This window comes from Salmo salar, chromosome ssa23, assembly GCF_905237065.1.
Source record: "Salmo salar chromosome ssa23, Ssal_v3.1, whole genome shotgun sequence".
Lineage (NCBI taxonomy): Eukaryota > Metazoa > Chordata > Actinopteri > Salmoniformes > Salmonidae > Salmo > Salmo salar.
Genome location: NC_059464.1, coordinates 51,672,084 through 51,695,210, shown reverse-complemented (window position 1 = coordinate 51,695,210; position 23,127 = coordinate 51,672,084). Strand labels below are relative to the sequence as shown.

The window sequence follows — 23,127 nt, the reverse complement described above, 5'->3', positions numbered from 1 at the left end:
GCCGTTTGCTTAGAAATTCTAGGGACAATTAGGAGGCCTGCGTCTTGTGACCGTAGCGTACGTGTAGGTATGTACGGCAGGACCAAATCGGAAAGATAGGTAGGAGCAAGCCCATGTAATGCTTTGTAGGTTAGCAGTAAAACCTTGAAATCAGCCCTTGCCTTAACAGGAAGCCAGTGTAGGGAGGCTAGCACTGGAGTAATATGATCAAATTTTTTGGTTCTAGTCAGGATTCTAGCAGCCGTATTTAGCACTAACTGAAGTTTATTTAGTGCTTTATCCGGGTAGCCGGAAAGTAGAGCATTGCAGTAGTCCAGCCTAGAAGTAACAAAAGCATGGATTAATTTTTCTGCGTCATTTTTGGACAGAAAGTTTCTGATTTTTGCAATGTTACGTAGATGGAAAAAAGCTGTCCTTGAAACAGTCTTGATATGTTCTTCAAAAGAGAGATCAGGGTCCAGAGTAACGCCGAGGTCCTTCACAGTTTTATTTGAGACGACTGTACAAACATCCAGATTAATTGTCAGATTCAACAGAAGATCTCTTTGTTTCTTGGGACCTAGAACAAGCATCTCTGTTTTGTCCGAGTTTAAAAGTAGAAAGTTTGCAGACATCCACTTCTTTATGTCTGAAACACAGGCTTCTAGCGAGGGCAATTTTGGGGCTTCACCATGTTTCATTGAAATGTCGTCCGCATAGCAGTGAAATTTAACATTATGTTTTCGAATGACATCCCCAAGAGGTAAAATATATAGTGAAAACAATAGTGGTCCTAAAACGGAACCTTGAGGAACACCGAAATTTACAATTGATTTGTCAGAGGACAAACCATTCACAGAGACAAACTGATATCTTTCCGACAGATAAGATCTAAACCAGGCCAGAACTTGTCCATGTAGACCAATTTGGGTTTCCAATCTCTCCAAAAGAATGTGGTGATCGATGGTATCAAAAGCGGCACTAAGATCTAGGAGCACGAGGACAGATGCAGAGCCTCGGTCTGACGCCATTAAAAAGTAATTTACCACCTTCACAAGTGCAGTCTCAGTGCTATGATGGGGTCTAAAACCAGACTGAAGCGTTTCGTATACATTGTTTGTCTTCAGGAAGGCAGTGAGTTGCTGTGCAACAGCTTTTTCAAAAAATTTTGAGAGGAATGGAAGATTCGATATAGGCCGATAGTTTTTTATAATTTCTGGATCAAGATTCGGCTTTTTCAAGAGAGGCTTTATTACTGCCACTTTTAGTGAGCTTGGTACACATCCGGTGGATAGAGAGCCGTTTATTATGTTCAACATAGGAGGGCCAAGCACAGGAAGCAGCTCTAGATAGATATAGATAGATAGATAGATAGATAGATAGATAGATAGATAGATAGATAGATAGATAGATAGATAGATAGATAGATAGATAGATAGATAGATAGATAGATAGATAGATAGATAGATAGATAGATAGATAGATAGATAGAGGGGAATTAGAAGGAGGTGAGACAGAGAGAGAGAGAGGAAGGAAGGAAGGAAGGAAGGCAGGCAGGCAGGCAGGCAGGCAGGCAGGCAGGCAGGCAGGCAGGCAGAAACAATGAGGGTCGGGGTACACTGTGGCCATGTAAACAGTTACACTTGGATGGGGTCAATGTGAAAAAGTTATCTTCAAAACATGTTTAATAAATCCTGTTCTGTTAAAAGTCGAGTATTTCAAAACCACCAGTACTTCCAGTAACAGTGTTGGCATTGTGTTGTTATTGTTTTATCATTACAGTAGTAAAAAAAAAAAAAAAAAAAAACAGACAGTAAAATCGATCTTTGTTAATTGATTAAAAAATATATATATTTTTTTTCTTTAATAAATGTATGTTTAAGTTAATTAAACTACAACCTTTGTGATTTAAATTAGAAAAACGTCCAGTAAATCATGAAGAACCCCCCCCCATTCAGGTTGACTTTTATTTTGAAATGTATCCGTATTTCTCCGTTTACCTTAATGTCGCTGGGTTCACAGTGCTGAATGATCCCACCTAATTTACTCTCCTTCCTGGACTGGACTGCCTTCCATTTTTTAACATGTCTTTTTATTGTTAGAGCGGCCACTTGAGTATCTGGTCAGTATAATGGGTCATCTGTGACCGTCCGTCCGCCAAGAGGAAGAAAGTTGGAGAAAGATGCACGAAGAGGATGGCGGAGAGGAGAACTCAACACGAGTTCTGGCCTGTAATTCGGTGGACGCAAGCGAACCCGAATCACCGAAGGACCCGGTCGCGAAACTATGCGGTTATTTGACTAAACTCGCTGGAAAAGGGCCGCTGCGGGGGTTTAAACTCCGCTGGTTTGTGTACGACGAGAGGAAATGTTATTTGTATTACTTCAAGAGTCCGCAAGACGCCCTGCCGCTGGGACACATAACGATAGGAGAAGCCAGCTTCAGCTATGATGTGGAGGGAGACGAGGGGCAGTTTGAGATTCGCACCACAGGGAAGGAGTTTGTACTCAAGGTAAATATAATCTACATGCTTTACGATTCTGCAGTTACGTCTAGTTTGATGTTAAATGCATGTCATGATGAGTGAATGAATATACGTCCACAATTGACCATTTATTTTTGCGTAACAATATCGGACACAGTGTTACTGGCACAACACGTCGTTCCAGACACACCCTTTAATACGGCCTGTAGTTTTAGGAAGTGTTGCCTGCTCGCATTGGTACATGGCAACTAACACACAATATGTTGGGAAACTGTCATTGGTCTGTTGAATCACGTGGGATACAACGTAGCCTGTGGAATCACGTGGGATAGATAGAACGTAGCCTGTGGAATCACGTGGGATAGATAGAACGTAGCCTGTGGAATCACGTGGGATAGATAGAACGTAGCCTGTGGAATCACGTGGGATAGATAGAACGTAGCCTGTGGAATCACGTGGAAAGTTCCTCTGTAGCTCTGGATCCATTTCCTGCTGTCTCTCTGCCTGTTGCGCTCAGCAGCAGTGTTGCCAACTCCTCAGTAAGGAAAGTAGCTATTGGCTGTCCTAAACGTTGCTAGAAGTCGCTAAATGATGTTATCACCCAATTTGCATAATTGTCCATTTGCATGTAATTGTGATGGACGATGTAGGAGAGAGGAATAACGTTGTGGTATTGACAAAAAGTGAGCGAAAAACACCCTAAATATGTTTAGAACTACATATGAACTTCTGTCGAGTCTTTTTTTTTTGTAATGTCACAATTCCAACCGTCCTCCTTTATCCGGGCCTGGGACCGGCGGAAGTGACCCAAAAGAGACACTCTGGCGGAGTTACTTAATTTAAAAAAAAAATGTTTTAATTTACATCCCGCCCTGTCCGTAGAGCTCCAAGACAGGATTGTGTCGAGGTACAGATCTGGGGAAGGGTACCAAAAAATTGTCTGCAGCATTGAAGGTCCCCAAGAACACAGTGGCCTCCATCATTCTTAAATGGAAGAAGTTTGGAACCACCAAGACTCTTCCTAGAGCTGGACCACCCGGCCAAACTGAGCAATCGGGGGAGAAGAGCCTTGGTCAGGGAGGTGACCAAGAACCCGATGGTCGCTCTGACAGAGCTCCAGAGTTCCTCTGTGGAACAGCCTTCCAAGGCTGTAATGTAACAAAATGTGGAATAGAACATACAGTGCATTCGGAAAGTATTCAGACCCCTTGACTTTTCCCACATTTTGTTACTTTATAGCCTTATTCTAAAATGGATTCAATTGTTTTTTTCTCATCAATCTACACACAATAGCCAATAATGACAAAGAAAAACAGGATTTTTAAAACATTTTGCCAATTAATAAAAATAAAAAAAACAATGACATTTATATAAGTATTCAGACCCTTTACTCAGTACTTTGCTGAAGCACCTTTAGCAGCGATTACAGCCTCGAGTCTTCTTGGGTATGACGCTACAAGCTTGGCACACCTGTATTTGGGGAGTTTCTCCCATTCTTCTCTGCAGATCCTCTCAAGCTCTGTCAGGTTGGATGGGAAGCGTCGCTGCACAGCTATTTTCAGGTCTCTCCAGAGATGTTAGATCAGGTTCAAGTCTAGGCTCTGGCTGGGCCACTCGAGGACATTCAGAGACTTGTCCGGAAGCCACTCCTGCGTTGTCTTGGCTGTGTGCTTAGGGTCGTTGTCCTGTTGGAAGGTGAACCTTCGCCCCAGTCTGAGGTCCTGAGCGCTCTGGAACAGGTTTTCATCAAGGATCTCTCTGTACTTTGCTCCGTTCATCTTTCCCTCGATCCTGACTAGTCTCCCAGTCCCTGCCGCTGAATAACATCCCCACAGCATGATGCTGCCACCATAATGCTTCACCGTAGGGATGGTGCCAGGTTTCCTCCAGATGTGATGCTTGGCATTTAGGCCAAAGAGTTCAATCTTGGTGTCAGACCAGAATCTTGTTTTTTATGCCTCTTGGCAAACTCCAAGAGGGCTGTCATGTGCCTTGTACTGAGGAGTGACTTCCGTCTGGCCACTCTACCATAAAGGCCTGATTGGTGGAGTGCTGCAGAGATGGGAGAACCTTCCAGAAGGACAACCATCTCCACAGAGGAACTTTGGAGCTCTGTCATAGTGACCATCACACTGTCAAATGTGGGACCTTATATAGACAGGTGTGTGCCTTTCCAAATCATGTCCAATCAATTGAATTTACCACAGGTGGACTCCAATCAAGTTGTAGAAACATCTCAAGGACGATCAATGGAAACAGGATGCACCTGAGCTCAATTTAGAGTCTCATAGCAAAGGGTCTGAATACTTATGTAAATAAGGTATTTCTGATTTTTTTATTTTTAATAAAGGCGTTGTTATTATGGGGTATTGTGTGTAGATTGATGAGGAAAACAATTAATGTAATACATTTTTGTTAAGGCTGTAACTTGAGAAACTCATCAATGGTGCCCCCTAATAGAACATCCTGGAACATCTAGAAACCCATCAATGGTGCCCACTAATGAAACAGTAACATTTTAAGGCTATATATAGCAGCAGTAACATATAAACATTTCTGATGCACATACTGAGTATGCTAGTTGCACTCAAACACGCTTTCACCAATGATAATGACTAACACTTTATTAGCATGCACAAACAATGCTTGCATTAGCTGGTGCTAGCATACAACACAAACACCTAGCGCAGGGCAGGTATAAACATTCATCTGGAGGTGAAAGAACTTCACACCTGTTTAGGAGAGGTGCTGGCTAGCAGAGTAGAACACCTGTTTAGGAGAGGTGCTGGCTAGCAGAGTAGAACACCTGTTTAGGAGAGGTGCTGGCTAGCAGAGTAGAACACCTGTTTAGGAGAGGTGCTGGCTAGCAGAGTAGAACACCTGTTTAGGAGAGGTGCTGGCTAGCAGAGTAGAACACCTGTTTAGGAGAGGTGCTGGCAGAGTAGAACACCTGTTTAGGAGAGGTGCTGGCTAAGAGTAGAACACCTGTTTAGGAGAGGTGCTGGTCAGAGTAGAACACCTGTTTAGGAGAGGTGCTGGCTAGCAGAGCAGAACACCTGTTTAGGAGAGGTGCTGGCTAGCAGAGTAGAACACCTGTTTAGGAGAGGTGCTGGCTAGCAGAGCAGAACACCTGTTTAGGAGAGGTGCTGGCTAGCAGAGTAGAACACCTGTTTAGGAGAGGTGCTGGCTAGCAGAGTAGAACACCTGTTTAGGAGAGGTGCTGGCTAGCAGAGCAGAACACCTGTTTAGGTGAGGTGTTGGATAACAGAGTAGAACACCTGTTTAGGAGAGGTGCTGGATAACAGAGTAGAACACCTGTTTAGGAGAGGTGTTGGATAACAGAGTAGAACACCTGTTTAGGAGAGGTGCTGGATAACAGAGTAGAACACCTGTTTAGGAGAGGTGTTGGATAACAGAGTAGAACACCTGTTTAGGTGAGGTGTTGGATAACAGAGTAGAACACCTGTTTAGGTGAGGTGTTGGATAACAGAGTAGAACACCTGTTTAGGAGAGGTGCTGGCTAGCAGAGTAGAACACCTGTTTAGGAGAGGTGCTGGATAACAGAGTAGAACACCTGTTTAGGAGAGGTGCTGGCTAGCAGAGTAGAACACCTGTTTAGGAGAGGTGCTGGATAACAGAGTAGAACACCTGTTTAGGAGAGGTGCTGGCAGAGTAGAACACCTGTTTAGGAGAGGTGCTGGCTAGCAGAGTAGAACACCTGTTTAGGAGAGGTGCTGGCTAGCAGAGTAGAACACCTGTTTAGGAGAGGTGCTGGCTAGCAGAGTAGAACACCTGTTTAGGAGAGGTGCTGGATAACAGAGTAGAACACCTGTTTAGGAGAGGTGCTGGCTAGCAGAGTAGAACACCTGTTTAGGAGAGGTGCTGGCTAACAGAGTAGAACACCTGTTTAGGAGAGGTGCTGGCTAACAGAGTAGAACACCTGTTTAGGAGAGGTGCTGGCTAGCAGAGTAGAACACCTGTTTAGGAGAGGTGCTGGCTAGCAGAGTAGAACACCTGTTTAGGAGAGGTGCTGGATAACAGAGTAGAACACCTGTTTAGGAGAGGTGCTGGCTAGCAGAGTAGAACACCTGTTTAGGAGAGGTGTTGGATAACAGAGTAGAACACCTGTTTAGGAGAGGTGTTGGATAACAGAGTAGAACACCTGTTTAGGTGAGGTGTTGGATAACAGAGTAGAACACCTGTTTAGGTGAGGTGTTGGATAACAGAGTAGAACACCTGTTTAGGAGAGGTGTTGGATAACAGAGTAGAACACCTGTTTAGGAGAGGTGCTGGCTAGCAGAGTAGAACACCTGTTTAGGAGAGGTGCTGGCTAGTAGAACACCTGTTTAGGAGAGGTGCTGGCTAGCAGAGTAGAACACCTGTTTAGGAGAGGTGCTGGCTAGCAGAGTAGAACACCTGTTTAGGAGAGGTGCTGGCAGAGTAGAACACCTGTTTAGGAGAGGTGTTGGATAACAGAGTAGAACACCTGTTTAGGAGAGGTGCTGGCTAACAGAGTAGAACACCTGTTTAGGAGAGGTGTTGGATAACAGAGTAGAACACCTGTTTAGGAGAGGTGCTGGCTAGCAGAGTAGAACACCTGTTTAGGAGAGGTGTTGGATAACAGAGTAGAACACCTGTTTAGGAGAGGTGCTGGATAGCAGAGTAGAACACCTGTTTAGGAGAGGTGCTGGCTAGCAGAGTAGAACACCTGTTTAGGAGAGGTGCTGGATAACAGAGTAGAACACCTGTTTAGGAGAGGTGCTGGCTAGCAGAGTAGAACACCTGTTTAGGAGAGGTGCTGGCTAGCAGAGTAGAACACCTGTTTAGGAGAGGTGCTGGCTAACAGAGTAGAACACCTGTTTAGGAGAGGTGCTGGCTAGCAGAGTAGAACACCTGTTTAGGAGAGGTGCTGGCTAACAGAGTAGAACACCTGTTTAGGAGAGGTGCTGGCAGAGTAGAACACCTGTTTAGGAGAGGTGCTGGCTAGCAGAGTAGAACACCTGTTTAGGAGAGGTGCTGGCTAGCAGAGTAGAACACCTGTTTAGGAGAGGTGCTGGCTAGCAGAGTAGAACACCTGTTTAGGAGAGGTGCTGGCTAACAGAGTAGAACACCTGTTTAGGAGAGGTGCTGGCTAGCAGAGTAGAACACCTGTTTAGGAGAGGTGCTGGCTAACAGAGTAGAACACCTGTTTAGGAGAGGTGCTGGCTAACAGAGTAGAACACCTGTTTAGGAGAGGTGCTGGCTAGCAGAGTAGAACACCTGTTTAGGAGAGGTGCTGGCTAGCAGAGTAGAACACCTGTTTAGGAGAGGTGCTGGATAACAGAGTAGAACACCTGTTTAGGAGAGGTGCTGGCTAGCAGAGTAGAACACCTGTTTAGGAGAGGTGCTGGCTAACAGAGTAGAACACCTGTTTAGGAGAGGTGCTGGCTAGCAGAGTAGAACACCTGTTTAGGAGAGGTGTTGGATAACAGAGTAGAACACCTGTTTAGGAGAGGTGCTGGCTAACAGAGTAGAACACCTGTTTAGGAGAGGTGCTGGATAACAGAGTAGAACACCTGTTTAGGAGAGGTGCTGGCTAGCAGAGTAGAACACCTGTTTAGGAGAGGTGCTGGCTAGTAGAACACCTGTTTAGGAGAGGTGCTGGCTAGCAGAGTAGAACACCTGTTTAGGAGAGGTGCTGGCTAGCAGAGTAGAACACCTGTTTAGGAGAGGTGCTGGCAGAGTAGAACACCTGTTTAGGAGAGGTGCTGGCTAACGGAGTAGAACACCTGTTTAGGAGAGGTGCTGGCTAGCGGAGTAGAACACCTGTTTAGGAGAGGTGCTGGCTAGCAGAGTAGAACACCTGTTTAGGAGAGGTGCTGGCTAGCAGAGTAGAACACCTGTTTAGGAGAGGTGCTGGCTAGCAGAGTAGAACACCTGTTTAGGTGAGGTGCTGGATAGCAGAGTAGAACACCTGTTTAGGAGAGGTGCTGTCTAGCGGAGTAGAACACCTGTTTAGGAGAGGTGCTGTCTAGCAGAGTAGAACACCTGTTTAGGAGAGGTGCTGGCTAGCAGAGTAGAACACCTGTTTAGGAGAGGTGCTGGCTGATTAGAATGAGTGGAAACTTGAAGGGTGATTGACAGGGCTGCAGACCAATCAGGTTGAAAGGTTCAGCCTTTTTTACCCACCTGTACTAGCACGGAGTCTGTCCTCTCCAGACAACCCTCACATCCTGTATAACACTCTATGCAAAGGAAATGTTAGATTTTGTAGTTTTAACATTTTGTGGATGTTTGTTTTGAGTTCTAAAGATGTAAACATGGTTTGTCCCCACTCCTCACGCTCCCATCCTCCAGGTGATTCGCTGCTGACTGCAGGATATCCTGCCCTAATCCTGAGACAATCCTTAACCCCGTATCTCTGTCCCCCTCTAACTACAGGCCTGACCCTAACCCCCAAACCCCTAGCTCTGTGTCTCTGTCCCCCTCTAACTACAGGCCTGACCCTAACCCCCAAACCCCTAGCTCTGTATCTCTGTCCCCCTCTAACTACAGGCCTGACCCTAACCCCCAAACCCCTAGCTCTGTATCTCTGTCCCCCTCTAACTACAGGCCTGACCCTAACCCCCAAACCCCTAGCTCTGTATCTCTGTCCCCCTCTAACTACAGGCCTGACCCTAACCCCCAAACCCCTAGCTCTGTGTCTCTGTGTTTCAGGCCCCTAACCCCCCTGTCTCTGTGTTTCAGGCCCCTAACCCCCCTGTCTCTGTGTCTCAGGCCCCTACCCCCCCTGTCTCTGTGTCTCAGGCCCCTAACCCCCCTGTCTCTGTGTTTCAGGCCCCTAACCCCCCCTGTCTCTGTGTTTCAGGCCCCTAACCCCCCTGTCTCTGTGTTTCAGGCCCCTAACCCCCCTGTCTCTGTGTTTCAGGCCCCTAACCCCCCTGTCTCTGTGTTTCAGGCCCCTAACCCCCCCTGTCTCTGTGTTTCAGGCCCCTAACCCCCCCTGTCTTTGTGTTTCAGGCCCCTACCCGCCAGGTGATGCAGTACTGGCTCCAGCAGCTGCAGCAGAAGCGTTGGGAGTTCAGTAACACCAGAGGGTCTGGACAGAGGGACAGCTGGACTTCCCCAAACCCTCACACTGGCCTGGTGGCCAAAGATGCAGGTACTGCCCTGCTACACCTGTACACTGGGGACAAAGATACAGGGACTACACCCTTACACTGGGGACAAAGATACAGGGACTACACCCTTACACTGGGGACAAAGATACAGGGACTACACCCTTAACACTGGGGACAAAGATACAGGGACTACACCCTTACACTGGGGACAAAGATACAGGGACTACACCCTTACACTGGGGACAAAGATACAGGGACTACACCCTTACACTGGGGACAAAGATACAGGGACTACACCCTTACACTGGGGACAAAGATACAGGGACTACACCCTTACACTGGGGACAAAGATACAGGGACTACACCCTTAACACTGGGGACAAAGATACCGGGACTACACCCTTAACACTGGGGACAAAGATACAGGGACTACACCCTTACACTGGGGACAAAGATACCGGGACTACACCCTTAACACTGGGGACAAAGATACAGGGACTACACCCTTACACTGGGGACAAAGATACAGGGACTACACCCTTAACACTGGGGACAAAGATACAGGGACTACACCCTTAACACTGGGGACAACGATACAGGGACTACACCCTTACACTGGGGACAAAGATACAGGGACTACACCCTTACACTGGGGACAAAGATACAGGGACTACACCCTTAACACTGGGGACAAAGATACAGGGACTACACCCTTACACTGGGGACAACGATACAGGGACTACACCCTTAACACTGGGGACAAAGATACAGGGACTACACCCTTAACACTGGGGACAGACAGTAAATACAGTGTTGGGGTCAGTGTCTGTGGGTCGTAACAGACAGTAAATACAGTGTCTGTGGGTCGTAACAGACTGTCTGACTCTGCTGTGTTTCAGATGTCTTTGTGTTTGAGAAGCCCAGTCACAGTGACAGCATGGAGAGGGTACGCAGCGACTTCGCTATGGAAACGGACACAGACGGACTGGTGGGTGTCCAATCGGCACGAGGTCCCTCCCACCAACCCCCCAACACCCTCAACTTTTCCAGCAAGCTGGGTCACTGGAGCTCCGAGATCAGGTGAGGTCTGGTTTAACCTCTCTGGGCCAGTGGGACGCTTGCGTCCACCTACGTAACAGCCAGTGGAATCCCGTGGCGCGTTATTCAAATACCTTAGAAATGCTATTACTTCAATTTCTCAAACATATGACTATTTTACACCATTTTAAAGACAAGACTCTCGTTAATCTAACCACACTGTCCGATTTCAAAAAGGCTTTACAACGAAAGCAAAACATTAGATTATGTCAGCAGAGTACCCAGCCAGAAATAATCAGACACCCATTTTTCAAGCTAGCATATAATGTCACATAAACCCAAACCACAGCTAAATGCAGCACTCACCTTTGATGATCTTCATCAGATGACAACCCTAGGACATTATGTTATACAATACATGCATGTTTTGTTCAATCAAGTTCATATTTATATCAAAAACCAGCTTTTTACATTAGCATGTGACGTTCAGAACTAGCATACCCCCCGCATACTTCCGGTGAATTTACTAAATTACTCACGATAAACGTTCACAAAAAACATAACAATTATTTTAAGAATTATAGATACAGAACTCCTCTATGCACTCGCTATGTCCGATTTTAAAATAGCTTTTCGGTGAAAGCACATTTTGCAATATTCTGAGTAGATAGCCCGGCATCACAGGGCTAGCTATTTAGACACCCAGCAAGTTTAGCACTGACCAAAGTCAGATTTACTATAAGAAAAATGTTATTACCTTTGCTGTTCTTCGTCAGAATGCACTCCCAGGACTTCTACTTCAATAACAAATGTTGGTTTGGTTCAAAATAATCCATCGTTATATCCAAATAGCGGCGTTTTGTTTGTGCGTTCAAGACACTATCCGAAGTGTAAATAAGGGTCACGCGCACGATGCATTTCGTGACAAACAAATTCTAAATATTCCATTACCGTACTTCGAAGCATGTCAACCGCTGTTTAAAATCAATTTTTATGCAATTTTTCTCGTAAAAAAGCGATAATATTCCGACCGGAAGTGGGGGTTTTCGTTCAAAGAGAGAGAAAGTAAACATTGAGTCGACTCGGGCACGCGCCTCCAGTCTCATTGTCCTCAGATCGGCCACTTACAAAATGCGCTAATGTTTTTCAGCCATGGGCTGCAAAGCCACAATTCAGCTTTCTGGCGCCTTCTGAGAGCCTATGGGAGCGTTAGAAAATGTCACGTCATGCCAGAGATCCCCTGTTTTTGTTAGAGATGATCAATAAGGCCATGAAATGGTCAGAGAGAGCGCTTCCTTTTTGGAATCTTCTCAGGTTTTGGCCTGCCAAATGAGTTCTGTTATACTCACAGACACCATTCAAACAGTTTTCTAATATGAAAAATCATTATCGCTCGACCTCTAGTGGTATGGACTGGGTCTGGTGTAAGGGCTGTGGTATGGACTGGGTCTGGTGTAAGGGATGTGGTAAGGACTGGGTCTGGTGAAAGGGCTGTGGTAAGTACACTTGGCAATAATCTGAGTACTGCGCTCAGAAAAATACATCAGGCAATTACAGATACCCACCATTTTGGAGTCATCTAAATGCATAAATGGCATTAGAAATATTCACTTACCTTTAGTAATCTTCATCAGAAGGCACTTCCAGGATTCCCAGGTCCACAATAAATGTTGTTTTGTTCGATAAAGTCCATAATTTATGTCCAAATATCTCCACGTTGTTTGTGCGTTCAGTAAGCTACTCCAAATGTAGGTCGAGCGAGGAAAATGTCACGACGAAAAGTCAAAAAAAAGTTCTGTTTACGTTCGTTCAAACATGTCAAACGTTGTAAAGCATCAATCTTTATGGCCTTTAGAACGTGAAGATTCAGTAATATTCCAACCGGACGGTTCCATTGTCTTGAAAAATGTTTTGGAACAGAGCTACCTCCCCACGTGAATGCGCTCCAATGAACTGATGTCCTTCCCTGGGTCACCAACTTCCCAGCCTTCTTGTTCGCTCTTTGTTCATCATAGACGCCTCAAACAACTTTCTAAAGACTGTTGACATCTAGTGGAAGCCTTAGGAAGTGCAAAATGAACCCTAAGTCACTGTGTGTTACAAAGGCAATGACTTGAAAAGACTACAGGCACCAGATTTTCACTTCCTGGTTGTATTTTTCTCAGGTTTTTGCCTGCCATATGAGTTCTGTTATACTCACAGACACCATTCAAACAGTTTTAGAAACTTCAGAGTGTTTTCTATCCAAATCTACTAATAATATGCAAATGTGTGACTCTGGGCCCGAGTATTAGGTATTTACTCTGGGCACGTATTAGTATTTACTCTGGGCACGCTTTTCATCCGAAATCGAAAATACTGCCCCCTATACCTTGACAGGTTAACCTCTATGGGCTAGGTGGGACGCTAGCGTGCCACCCGTGGTGCACTCCATCAACAGCAGGTGCATTTCAAGAGCGGCAAATTTGAATCCAAATAAATGTCAAAATTCAAATTTTTCAAACATACAACTATTTTACACCCTTTGAAAGATAAACATCTCCTTAATCTAACCACGTTTTACGATTTCAAAAAGGTTTTACGGCGAAAGCATAAATTTAGAGTATGTTAGGACAGTACATTTACAAGAGTTGTGTGTAATGTTTTGTCAAGTCAAAGACAGGGTCACCAAAACCATAAAACCAGCTAAAATGATGCACTAACCTTTTACAATCTCCATCAGATGACACTCCTAGGACATTATGTTAGACAATGCATGCATTTTTAGTTCTATCAAGTTCATATTTATATCCAAAAACAGCGTTTTACTATGGCATTGATGTTGAGGAAATCGTTTCCCTCCAATAACCGGCAGTCAAGTCAGCGTCACAAATTAAATAATTAAAATTAGAAAACATTGGTAAAATATTATATTGTCATTTAAAGAATTATAGATTTACATCTCTTGAACGCAATCAACTTGCCAGATTTAAAAATAACCTTACTGGGAAATCACACTTTGCAATAATCTGAGCACTGCGCCCAGAAAAATACGCGTTGCGATACAGACTAGACGTCATGTTGGGGAGATCTAAAATCGATAAATACTATGTAAATAATCCATTACCTTTGATTCTCTTCATCAGATGTCACTTCCAGGTATCACAGGTCCATAACGAATGTAGTTTTGTTCAAAAAAGCTCATCATTTATGTCCAAAAATCTCCGTCTTCTTAGCACATGATCTAAGCCAGCCGGACTTCTCGTCATGAACGAGGGGAAAAAATATATTTCCGTTCGTTCAAACATGTCAAACGTTGTATAGCATAAATCATTAGGGCCTTTTTTAACCAGAACATGAATAATATTCAAGGTGGACGAATGCATACTCTTTTATAACGTATTGGAACGAGGGTACCCAACATGAACTCGCGCGCCAGGTGTCTAATGGGCCATCATCGTTCCATGGCTCTTGTTCGGTCAGATCTCCCTCCAGAAGACTCAAAACACTTTGTAAAGGCTGGTGACATCTAGTGGAAGCAATAGGAAGTGCCAAAATATTCCTCAGCCCCTGTGTTTTTCAATGGGATAGGTTTAAAGTCAATACAACACATCAGGTATCCACTTCCTGTCAGAAAATGTCTCAGGGTTTTGCCTGCCAAATGAGTTCTGTTATACTCACAGACACCATTCAAACAGTTTTAGAAACTTTAGAGTGTTTTCTATCCATATATAATAAGTATATGCATATTCTAGTTACTGGGTAGGATTAGTAACCAGATTAAATCGGGTACATTTTTTTTATCCAGACGTGCAAATGCTGCCCCCTAGCCCTAACAGGTTAAAGGGACAGTAGCTACTAACCTAGACTCTCAGGTTATTAAAGTGGAAGTAGCTTCTGGCCTCGACTTTCAGGTTATTAAAGGGGAAGTAGCTACTTACTTTCAGCCCATTGTATTCAGTGCCAGTTGAAACTGGTATGACTGGTGTTCTTATCTGCCTGTCAAAAACTTCCTCTTGGAGAGAGATTGATGTGGTGTAAGATGAGGTCTGACAACACAGTGCAGACGGTAGAGACCAACTAGTTGTGTGATCCTACAGTTAGTGTGTGTGTGTTTATGAACAATATGGCTGCTCTGCTCTACTTAACAGCCTTAGTCTCTCCTTTGGAAAACATCTGCTGCTTGGATGATGTCATGTTCCAGAATGCCAGAACTCACGGCTGGGTTGGAGTATGGAGAGGTCAAATGGAAAACTCACGGCTGGTTTGGAGTATGGAGAGGTCAAATGGAAATCACAATTCTGAGTAACATTCCAAGAGCGATTTAACAAGAAATTCTTGGGGAAGTTTCCGACGTACTATTTTGGGAAGTCTTGACACACTAACTGGTCTTTATAACGTCAGGTTGAGAAAGCAGAAATGCAAGCTTCACCTATCGTAGGTGTGAAAATACTGGTCAGACAGACACACCATGTGGGTGAAACTTCACAAAACCTTCAGAGCCCAGAAATCCTCAATCTCCACCAGTGGAAGAGTTATCTCAGTAACACGTTATCGTAGTTCTCTGTCTGTAATATCATCAGAATAACACGTTATCGTAGTTCTCTGTCTGTAATATCATCAGAATAACACGTTATCGTAGTTCTCTGTCTGTAATATCATCAGAATAACACGTTATCGTAGTTCTCTGTCTGTAATATCATCAGAGTAACACGTTATCGTAGTTCTCTGTCTGTAATATCATCAGAATAACACGTTATCGTAGTTCTCTGTCTGTAATATCATCAGAATAACACGTTATCGTAGTTCTCTGTCTGTAATATCATCAGAATAACACGTTATCGTAGTTCTCTGTCTGTAATATCATCAGAATAACACGTTATCGTAGTTCTCTGTCTGTAATATCATCAGAATAACACGTTATCGTAGTTCTCTGTCTGTAATATCATCAGAATAACACGTTATCGTAGTTCTCTGTCTGTAATATCATCAGAATAACACGTTATCGTAGTTCTCTGTCTGTAATATCATCAGAATAACACGTTATCGTAGTTCTCTGTCTGTAATATCATCAGAATAACACGTTATCGTAGTTCTCTGTCTGTAATATCATCAGAATAACACGTTATCGTAGTTCTCTGTCTGTAATATCATCAGAATAACACGTTATCGTAGTTCTCTGTCTGTAATATCATCAGAATAACACGTTATCGTAGTTCTCTGTCTGTAATATCATCAGAATAACACGTTATCGTAGTTCTCTGTCTGTAATATCATCAGAATAACACGTTATCGTAGTTCTCTGTCTGTAATATCATCAGAATAACACGTCATCGTAGTTCTCTATTTCATTTTTTATTCAAGAATTCCATTTTATTTAACCAGGTAGGCCAGTTGAGAACAAGTCCTTTATTTAACCTGGTAGGCTAGTTGAGAACAAGTCCTTTATTTAACCTGGTAGGCTAGTTGAGAACAAGTCCTTTATTTAACCTGGTAGGCTAGTTGAGAACAAGTCCTTTATTTAACCTGGTAGGCTAGTTGAGAACAAGTCCTTTATTTAACCAGGTAGGCTAGTTGAGAACAAGTCCTTTATTTAACCAGGTAGGCTAGTTGAGAACAAGTCCTTTATTTAACCAGGTAGGCCAGTTGAGAACAAGTCCTTTATTTAACCTGGTAGGCCAGTTGAGAACAAGTCCTTTATTTAACCAGGTAGGCTAGTTGAGAACAAGTCCTTTATTTAACCAGGTAGGCTAGTTGAGAACAAGTCCTTTATTTAACCAGGTAGGCTAGTTGAGAACAAGTCCTTTATTTAACCTGGTAGGCTAGTTGAGAACAAGTCCTTTATTTAACCTGGTAGGCTAGTTGAGAACAAGTCCTTTATTTAACCAGGTAGGCTAGTTGAGAACAAGTCCTTTATTTAACCAGGTAGGCCAGTTGAGAACAAGTCCTTTATTTAACCTGGTAGGCCAGTTGAGAACAAGTCCTTTATTTAACCAGGTAGGCTAGTTGAGAACAAGTCCTTTATTTAACCAGGTAGGCTAGTTGAGAACAAGTCCTTTATTTAACCAGGTAGGCTAGTTGAGAACAAGTCCTTTATTTAACCTGGTAGGCTAGTTGAGAACAAGTCCTTTATTTAACCTGGTAGGCTAGTTGAGAACAAGTCCTTTATTTAACCAGGTAGGCTAGTTGAGAACAAGTCCTTTATTTAACCAGGTAGGCCAGTTGAGAACAAGTCCTTTATTTAACCTGGTAGGCCAGTTGAGAACAAGTCCTTTATTTAACCAGGTAGGCCAGTTGAGAACAAGTCCTTTATTTAACCTGGTAGGCCAGTTGAGAACAAGTCCTTTATTTAACCAGGTAGGACAGTTGAGAACAAGTTCTCATTTACAACTGAGACCTGGCCAAGAATAAAGCACAGCAGTGCGACACATACAACAACACAGAGTTACACATGGAATAAACAAACATACAGTCAATAACATAATAGAAAAGTCTATATACAGTGTGTGCAAATGAAGTAAGATTAGGGAGGTAAGGCAATAAATAGGCCGTAGTGGAGAAGTAATTACAATTTAGCAATTAAACACTGGAGTGATAGATGTGCAGATGAGGATGTGGAAGTAGAAATACTGGTGTGCAAAAGAGCGGGAAAAAACAACAAAACAAACAATATGGGGATGAGGTAGGTAGTTGATTGGATGGGCTGTTTACAGATGGGCTGTGTACAGCTGTAGAGATCGGTAAGCTGCTCTGACAAGTAGAGATACTAGGGGTGCAAAGGAGCAAAAAATAACAATATGGGGATGAGGTAGTTGCCTAATATCATCAGACTCAAGGCCAGAGTCCAGAGGCCACATACTTTCATTGAAATTCACTGGTTGTTTGTCCTTTTTTTTTGTCTAAAGAAACATTAGAAATCTCCAGAAACAGCACATCATACATCAGGAAAGTACAGCTGAAGTCGGAAGTTTACATACGCCTTAGCCAAATACATTTAAACTCAGTTTTTCACAATTCCTGACATTTAATCCTAGTAAAAATTCCCTGTTTTAGGTCAGTTAGGATCACCACTTTATTTTAAGAATGTGAAATGTCAGAATAATAGTAGAGAGAATGATTATTCAGCTTTAATTTCTTTCATTACATTCCCAGTGGGTCAGAAGTTTACATACACTCAATTAGTATTTGGTAGCATTGCATTTAAATTGTTTAACTTGGATCAAACATTTCAGGTAGCCTTCCACAAGCTTCCCACAATAAGTTGGGTGAATTTTGGCCCATTCCTCCTGACCGAGCTGCTGTAACTGAGTCAGGTTTGTAGGCCTCCTTGCTCACACACGCTATTTGGAAGACCCATCTGCGACCAAGCTTTAACTTCCTGACTGATGTCTTGAGATGTTGCTTCAATATATCCACATAATTTCCCTCATGATGCCATCTATTTTGTGAAGTGCACCAGTCCTTCCTGCAGCAAAGCACCGCCACAACATGATGCTGCCACCCCGTGCTTCACCGTTGGGATGGTGTTCTTCGGCTTGCAAGCCTCCCCCTTTTTCCTCCAAACATAACAATGGTCATTATGGCCAAACAGTTCTATTTTTGTTTCATCAGACCAGAGGACATTTCTCCAAAAAGTACAATCTTTATCCCATGTGCAGTTGCAAACCGTAGTCTGGCTTTTTATGGCTGTTTTGGAGCAGTGGCTTCTTCCTTGCTGAGCGGCCTTTCAGGTTATGTCGATATAGGACTCGTTTTACTGTGGATATAGATACTTTTGTACCTGTTTCCTCCAGCATCTTCACACGGTCCTTTGCTGCAGTTCTGGGATTTTTTTGCACTTTTCACACCACAGTACGTTCATCTCTAGGAGACAGAACGCATCTCCTTCCTGAGCGGTATGACGGCTGCGTGGTCCCGTGGTGTTTATACTTGCGTACTATTGTTTGTACAGATGAACATGGTACCTTCAGGCATTTGGAAATTGCTCCCAAGGATGAACCAGACTTGTGGAGGTTTACAATTTTTTTTCTGAGGTCTTCGCTGATTTCTTTTGATTTTCCCATGATGTCAAGCAAAGAGGCACTGAGTTTGAAGGTAGGCCTTGAAATATATCCACAGGTACACCTCCAATTGACTCAATGATGTCAATTAGCCTATCAGAAACTTCTAAAGCCATGACATCATGTTCTGGAATTTTCCAAGCTGTTTAAAGGCACAGTCAACTTAGTGTATGTAAACTTCTGACTAGAGGTCGACCGATTATGATTTTTCAACGCCGATACCGATTAATCGGCCATTTTTCTTTCTTTTTTTTTATTAAGATTTTTTTTTATTTGTAATAATGACAATTACAACAATACTGAATGAACACTGAAGACTTATTTTAACTTAATTTAATACATCAATAAAAACAATTTAGCCTCAAATAAATAATGAAACATGTTCAATTTGATTTAAATAATGCAAAAACACAGTGTTGGAGAAGAAAGTAAAAGTGCAATATGTGCCATGTAAGAAAGCTAACGTTTAAGTGCCTTGCTCAGAACATGAGAACATATGAAAGCTGGTGGTTCCTTTTAACATGAGTCTTCAATATTCCCAGGTAAGACGTTTTAGGTTGTAGTTATTATAGGAATTATAGGACCATTTCTCTCTATACCATTTGTATTTCATATACCTTTGACTATTGGATGTTCTTATAGGTACTTTAGTATTGCCAGTGTAACAGTATAGCTTCCGTCCCTCTCCTCGCTCCTACCTGGGCTCGAACCAGGAACACATCGACAACAGCCACCCTCGAAGCAGCATTACCCATGCAGAGCAAGGGGAACAACTACTCCAAGTCTCAGAGCAAGTGACGTTTGAAACGCTATTAGCGCGCACCCGGCTAACTAGCTAGCCATTTCACATCGGTTACACCAGCCTAATCTCGGGAGTTAATAGGCTTGAAGTCATAAACAGCACAATGCTTGAAGCACAACGAAGAGCTGCTGGCAAACGCACGAAAGTGCTGTTTGAATGAATGCTTAGTAGCCTGCTGCTGCCTACCATCGCTCAGTCAGACTGCTCTATCAAATCATAGACTTAATTATAACATAACACACAGAAACACGAGCCTTTGGTCATTAATATGGTCGAATCCAGAAACTATCATCTCGAAAACAAAACGTTTATTCTTTCAGTGAAATACGGAACCGTTCCGTATTTTATCTAACGAGTGGCATCCATAAGTCTAAATATTGCTGTTACATTGAACAACCTTCAATGTTATGTCATAATTAATTATGGCCTTTGTTAGGAATAAATGGACTTCACACAGTTCTCAACGAGCCAGGCGGCCCAAACTGCTGCATATACCCTGACTCTGTTTGCAAGAGAAGTGCCACATTTTCCCTAGTTATAAGAAATTCATGTTAACAGGCAATATTAACTAAATATGCAGGTTTAAAAATATATACTTCTGTATGTTGATTTTAAAGGCATTGATGTTTATGGTACATTGGTGCAACGACGGCGCTTTTTTCGCCAATGCGCTCGTTAAATCACCCGTTTGGCGAAGTAGGCTGTGATTCAATGATAAATTAACAGGCACCGCATCGATTATATGCAACGCAGGACAAGCTAGTTAAACTAGTAATATCATCAACCATATGTAGTTAACTAGTGATTATATGTTAAGATCGATAGTTTTTTATAAGATAAGTTTAATGCTAGCTAGCAACTTACCTTGGCTCCTTGCTGCACTCGCGTAACAGGTAGTCAGCCTGCCATGCAGGCTCCTCATGGAGTGGAATGTAAGGCAGGTGGTTAGAGCGTTGGACTAGTAACCGGAAGGTTGCAAAAAACGAATCCCCGAGCTGACAAGGTAAAAATCTGTCGTTCTGCCCCCTGAACAAGGCAGTTGACCCACCGTTCCTCGGCCGTCATTGAAAATAAGAATTTGTTCTTAACTGACTTGCCTAGTTAAATTTTACAAAAAAATCGGCAAATCGGTGTCCAAAAATACCGATTACTGATTGTTATGAAAACTTGAAATCGGCCCTAATTAATCGGCTATTCCGATTAATCGGTCGACCTCTACTTCTGACCCACTGGAATTGTGATGCATTGAGTTATGAGTGAAATATTCTGTCTGTAAACAATTGTTGAAAAAATTACTTGTGTCATGCACAAAGTAGATGTCCTAACCGACTTGCCAAAACTATAGTTTGTTAACAAGAAATTTGTGGAGTGGTTGAAAAACGGGTTAGTGACTCCAACCTAAGGTGTATGTAAACTTCTGACTTCAACTGTATATGCATTATACTCCAGGGAGCTACAGTAATATGCATTATACTACAGTAATATGCATTATGCTACAGTAATATGCATTATACTACAGTAATATGCATTATACTCCAGGGAGCAACAGTAATATGCATTATATTCCAGGGAGCTAAAGTAATATGCATTATACTACAGTAATATGCATTATACTCCAGGGAGCTACAGTAATATGCATTATGCTACAGTAATATGCATTATACTCCAGGGAGCTACAGTAATATGCATTATGCTACAGTAATATGCATTATGCTACAGTAATATGCATTATACTACAGTAATATGCATTATGCTACAGTAATATGCATTATACTCCAGGGAGCTACAGTAATATGCATTATACTACAGTAATATGCATTATACTACAGTAATATGCATTATACTACAGTAATATGCATTATACTCCAGGGAGCTACAGTAATATGCATTATACTCCAGTAATATGCATTATACTCCAGTAATATGCATTATACTCCAGTAATATGCATTATACTCCAGTAATATGCATTATACTCCAGTAATATGCATTATACTCCAGTAATATGCATCATGCTACAGTAATATGCATTATACTCCAAGGAGCTACAGTAATATGCATTATACTCCAGTAATATGCATTATACTCCAGTAATATGCATTATACTCCAGTAATATGCATTATGCTACAGTAATATGCATTATGCTACAGTAATATGCATTATACTCCAAGGAGCTACAGTAATATGCATTATACTACAGTAAAATGCGTTATACTACAGTAGTATGCATTATTCTCCAAGGAGCTACAGTAATATGCATTATACTACAGTAATATGCATTATACTACAGGGAGCTACAGTAATATGCGTTATACTACAGTAATATGCATTATACTACAGTAATATGCATTATTCTCCAAGGAGGTACAGTAATATGCGTTATACTACAGTAATATGCATTATACTACAGTAATATGCATTATTCTCCAAGGAGGTACAGTAATATGCATTATTGTTACGCACGCGTCGTGGAAGAGGGAGGTGGAGGTATGGAGGTATGGGACTGTAGGTGGAGGTATGGAGGTATGGGACTGTAGGTGGAGGTATGGAGGTATGGGACTGTATGTGGAGGTATAGAGGTATGGGACTGTAGGCGGAGGTATAGAGGTATGGGACTGTAGGCGGAGGTCTAGAGGTATGGGACTGTAGGCGGAGGTATAGAGGTATGGGACTGTAGGCGGAGGTATAGAGGTATGGGACTGTAGGCGGAGGTCTAGAGGTATGGGACTGTAGGCGGAGGTATAGAGGTATGGGACTGTAGGCGGAGGTATAGAGGTATGGGACTGTAGGCGGAGGTATAGAGGTATGGGACTGTAGACGGAGGTATAGAGGTATGGGACTGTAGGCGGAGGTATGGGAGAGGAGGTATGGGACTGTAGGCGGAGGTATATTGGAGGTATGGGACTGTAGGTGGAGGTATGGGACTGTAGGTGGAGGTATGGGACTGTAGGTGGAGGTATGGGACTGTAGGTGGAGGTATGGGACTGTAGGTGGAGGTATGGGACTGTAGGTGGAGGTATGGGACTGTAGGTGGAGGTATGGGACTGTAGGTGGAGGTATAGAGGTATAGGACTGTAGGTGGAGGTATAGAGGTATAGGACTGTAGGTGGAGGTAAAGAGGTATGGGACTGTAGGTGGAGGTAAAGAGGTATGGGACTGTAGGTGGAGGTATAGAGGTATGGGACTGTAGGTGGAGGTATAGAGGTATGGGACTGTAGGTGGAGGTATAGCGGTATGGGACTGTAGGTGGAGGTATAGCGGTATGGGACTGTAGGTGGAGGTAAAGAGGTATGGGACTGTAGGTGGAGGTATAGAGGTATGGGACTGTAGGTGGAGGTATAGAGGTATAGGACTGTAGGTGGAGGTATAGAGGTATGGGACTGTAGGTGGAGGTATGGGACTGTAGGTGGAGGTATGGGACTGAGGTGGAGGTATAGAGGTATAGGACTGTAGGTGGAGGTAAAGAGGTATGGGACTGTAGGTGGAGGTATGGAGGTATGGGACTGTAGGTGGAGGTATGGAGGTATGGGACTGTAGGTGGAGGTATAGCGGTATGGGACTGTAGGTGGAGGTATAGCGGTATGGGACTGTAGGTGGAGGTAAAGAGGTATGGGACTGTAGGTGGAGGTATAGAGGTATGGGACTGTAGGTGGAGGTATAGCGGTATGGGACTGTAGGTGGAGGT

The 23,127-nt window shown here is 43.2% G+C and overlaps 1 protein-coding gene across 1 annotated transcript in view; it reads left to right on the top strand.

Moving 5' to 3' along the window:
- Window positions 1-1,980: 1,980 nt before the first annotated feature.
- Window positions 1,981-23,127, top strand: part of tbc1d2b (TBC1 domain family, member 2B) — a 79,848-nt gene continuing 58,701 nt past the window's right edge. The window contains 3 exon segments of the mRNA XM_045705890.1: window positions 1,981-2,491; window positions 9,464-9,605; window positions 10,464-10,644. Coding sequence (XP_045561846.1) covers window positions 2,162-2,491; window positions 9,464-9,605; window positions 10,464-10,644 — 653 coding nt within the window. The 5' untranslated portion in view covers window positions 1,981-2,161.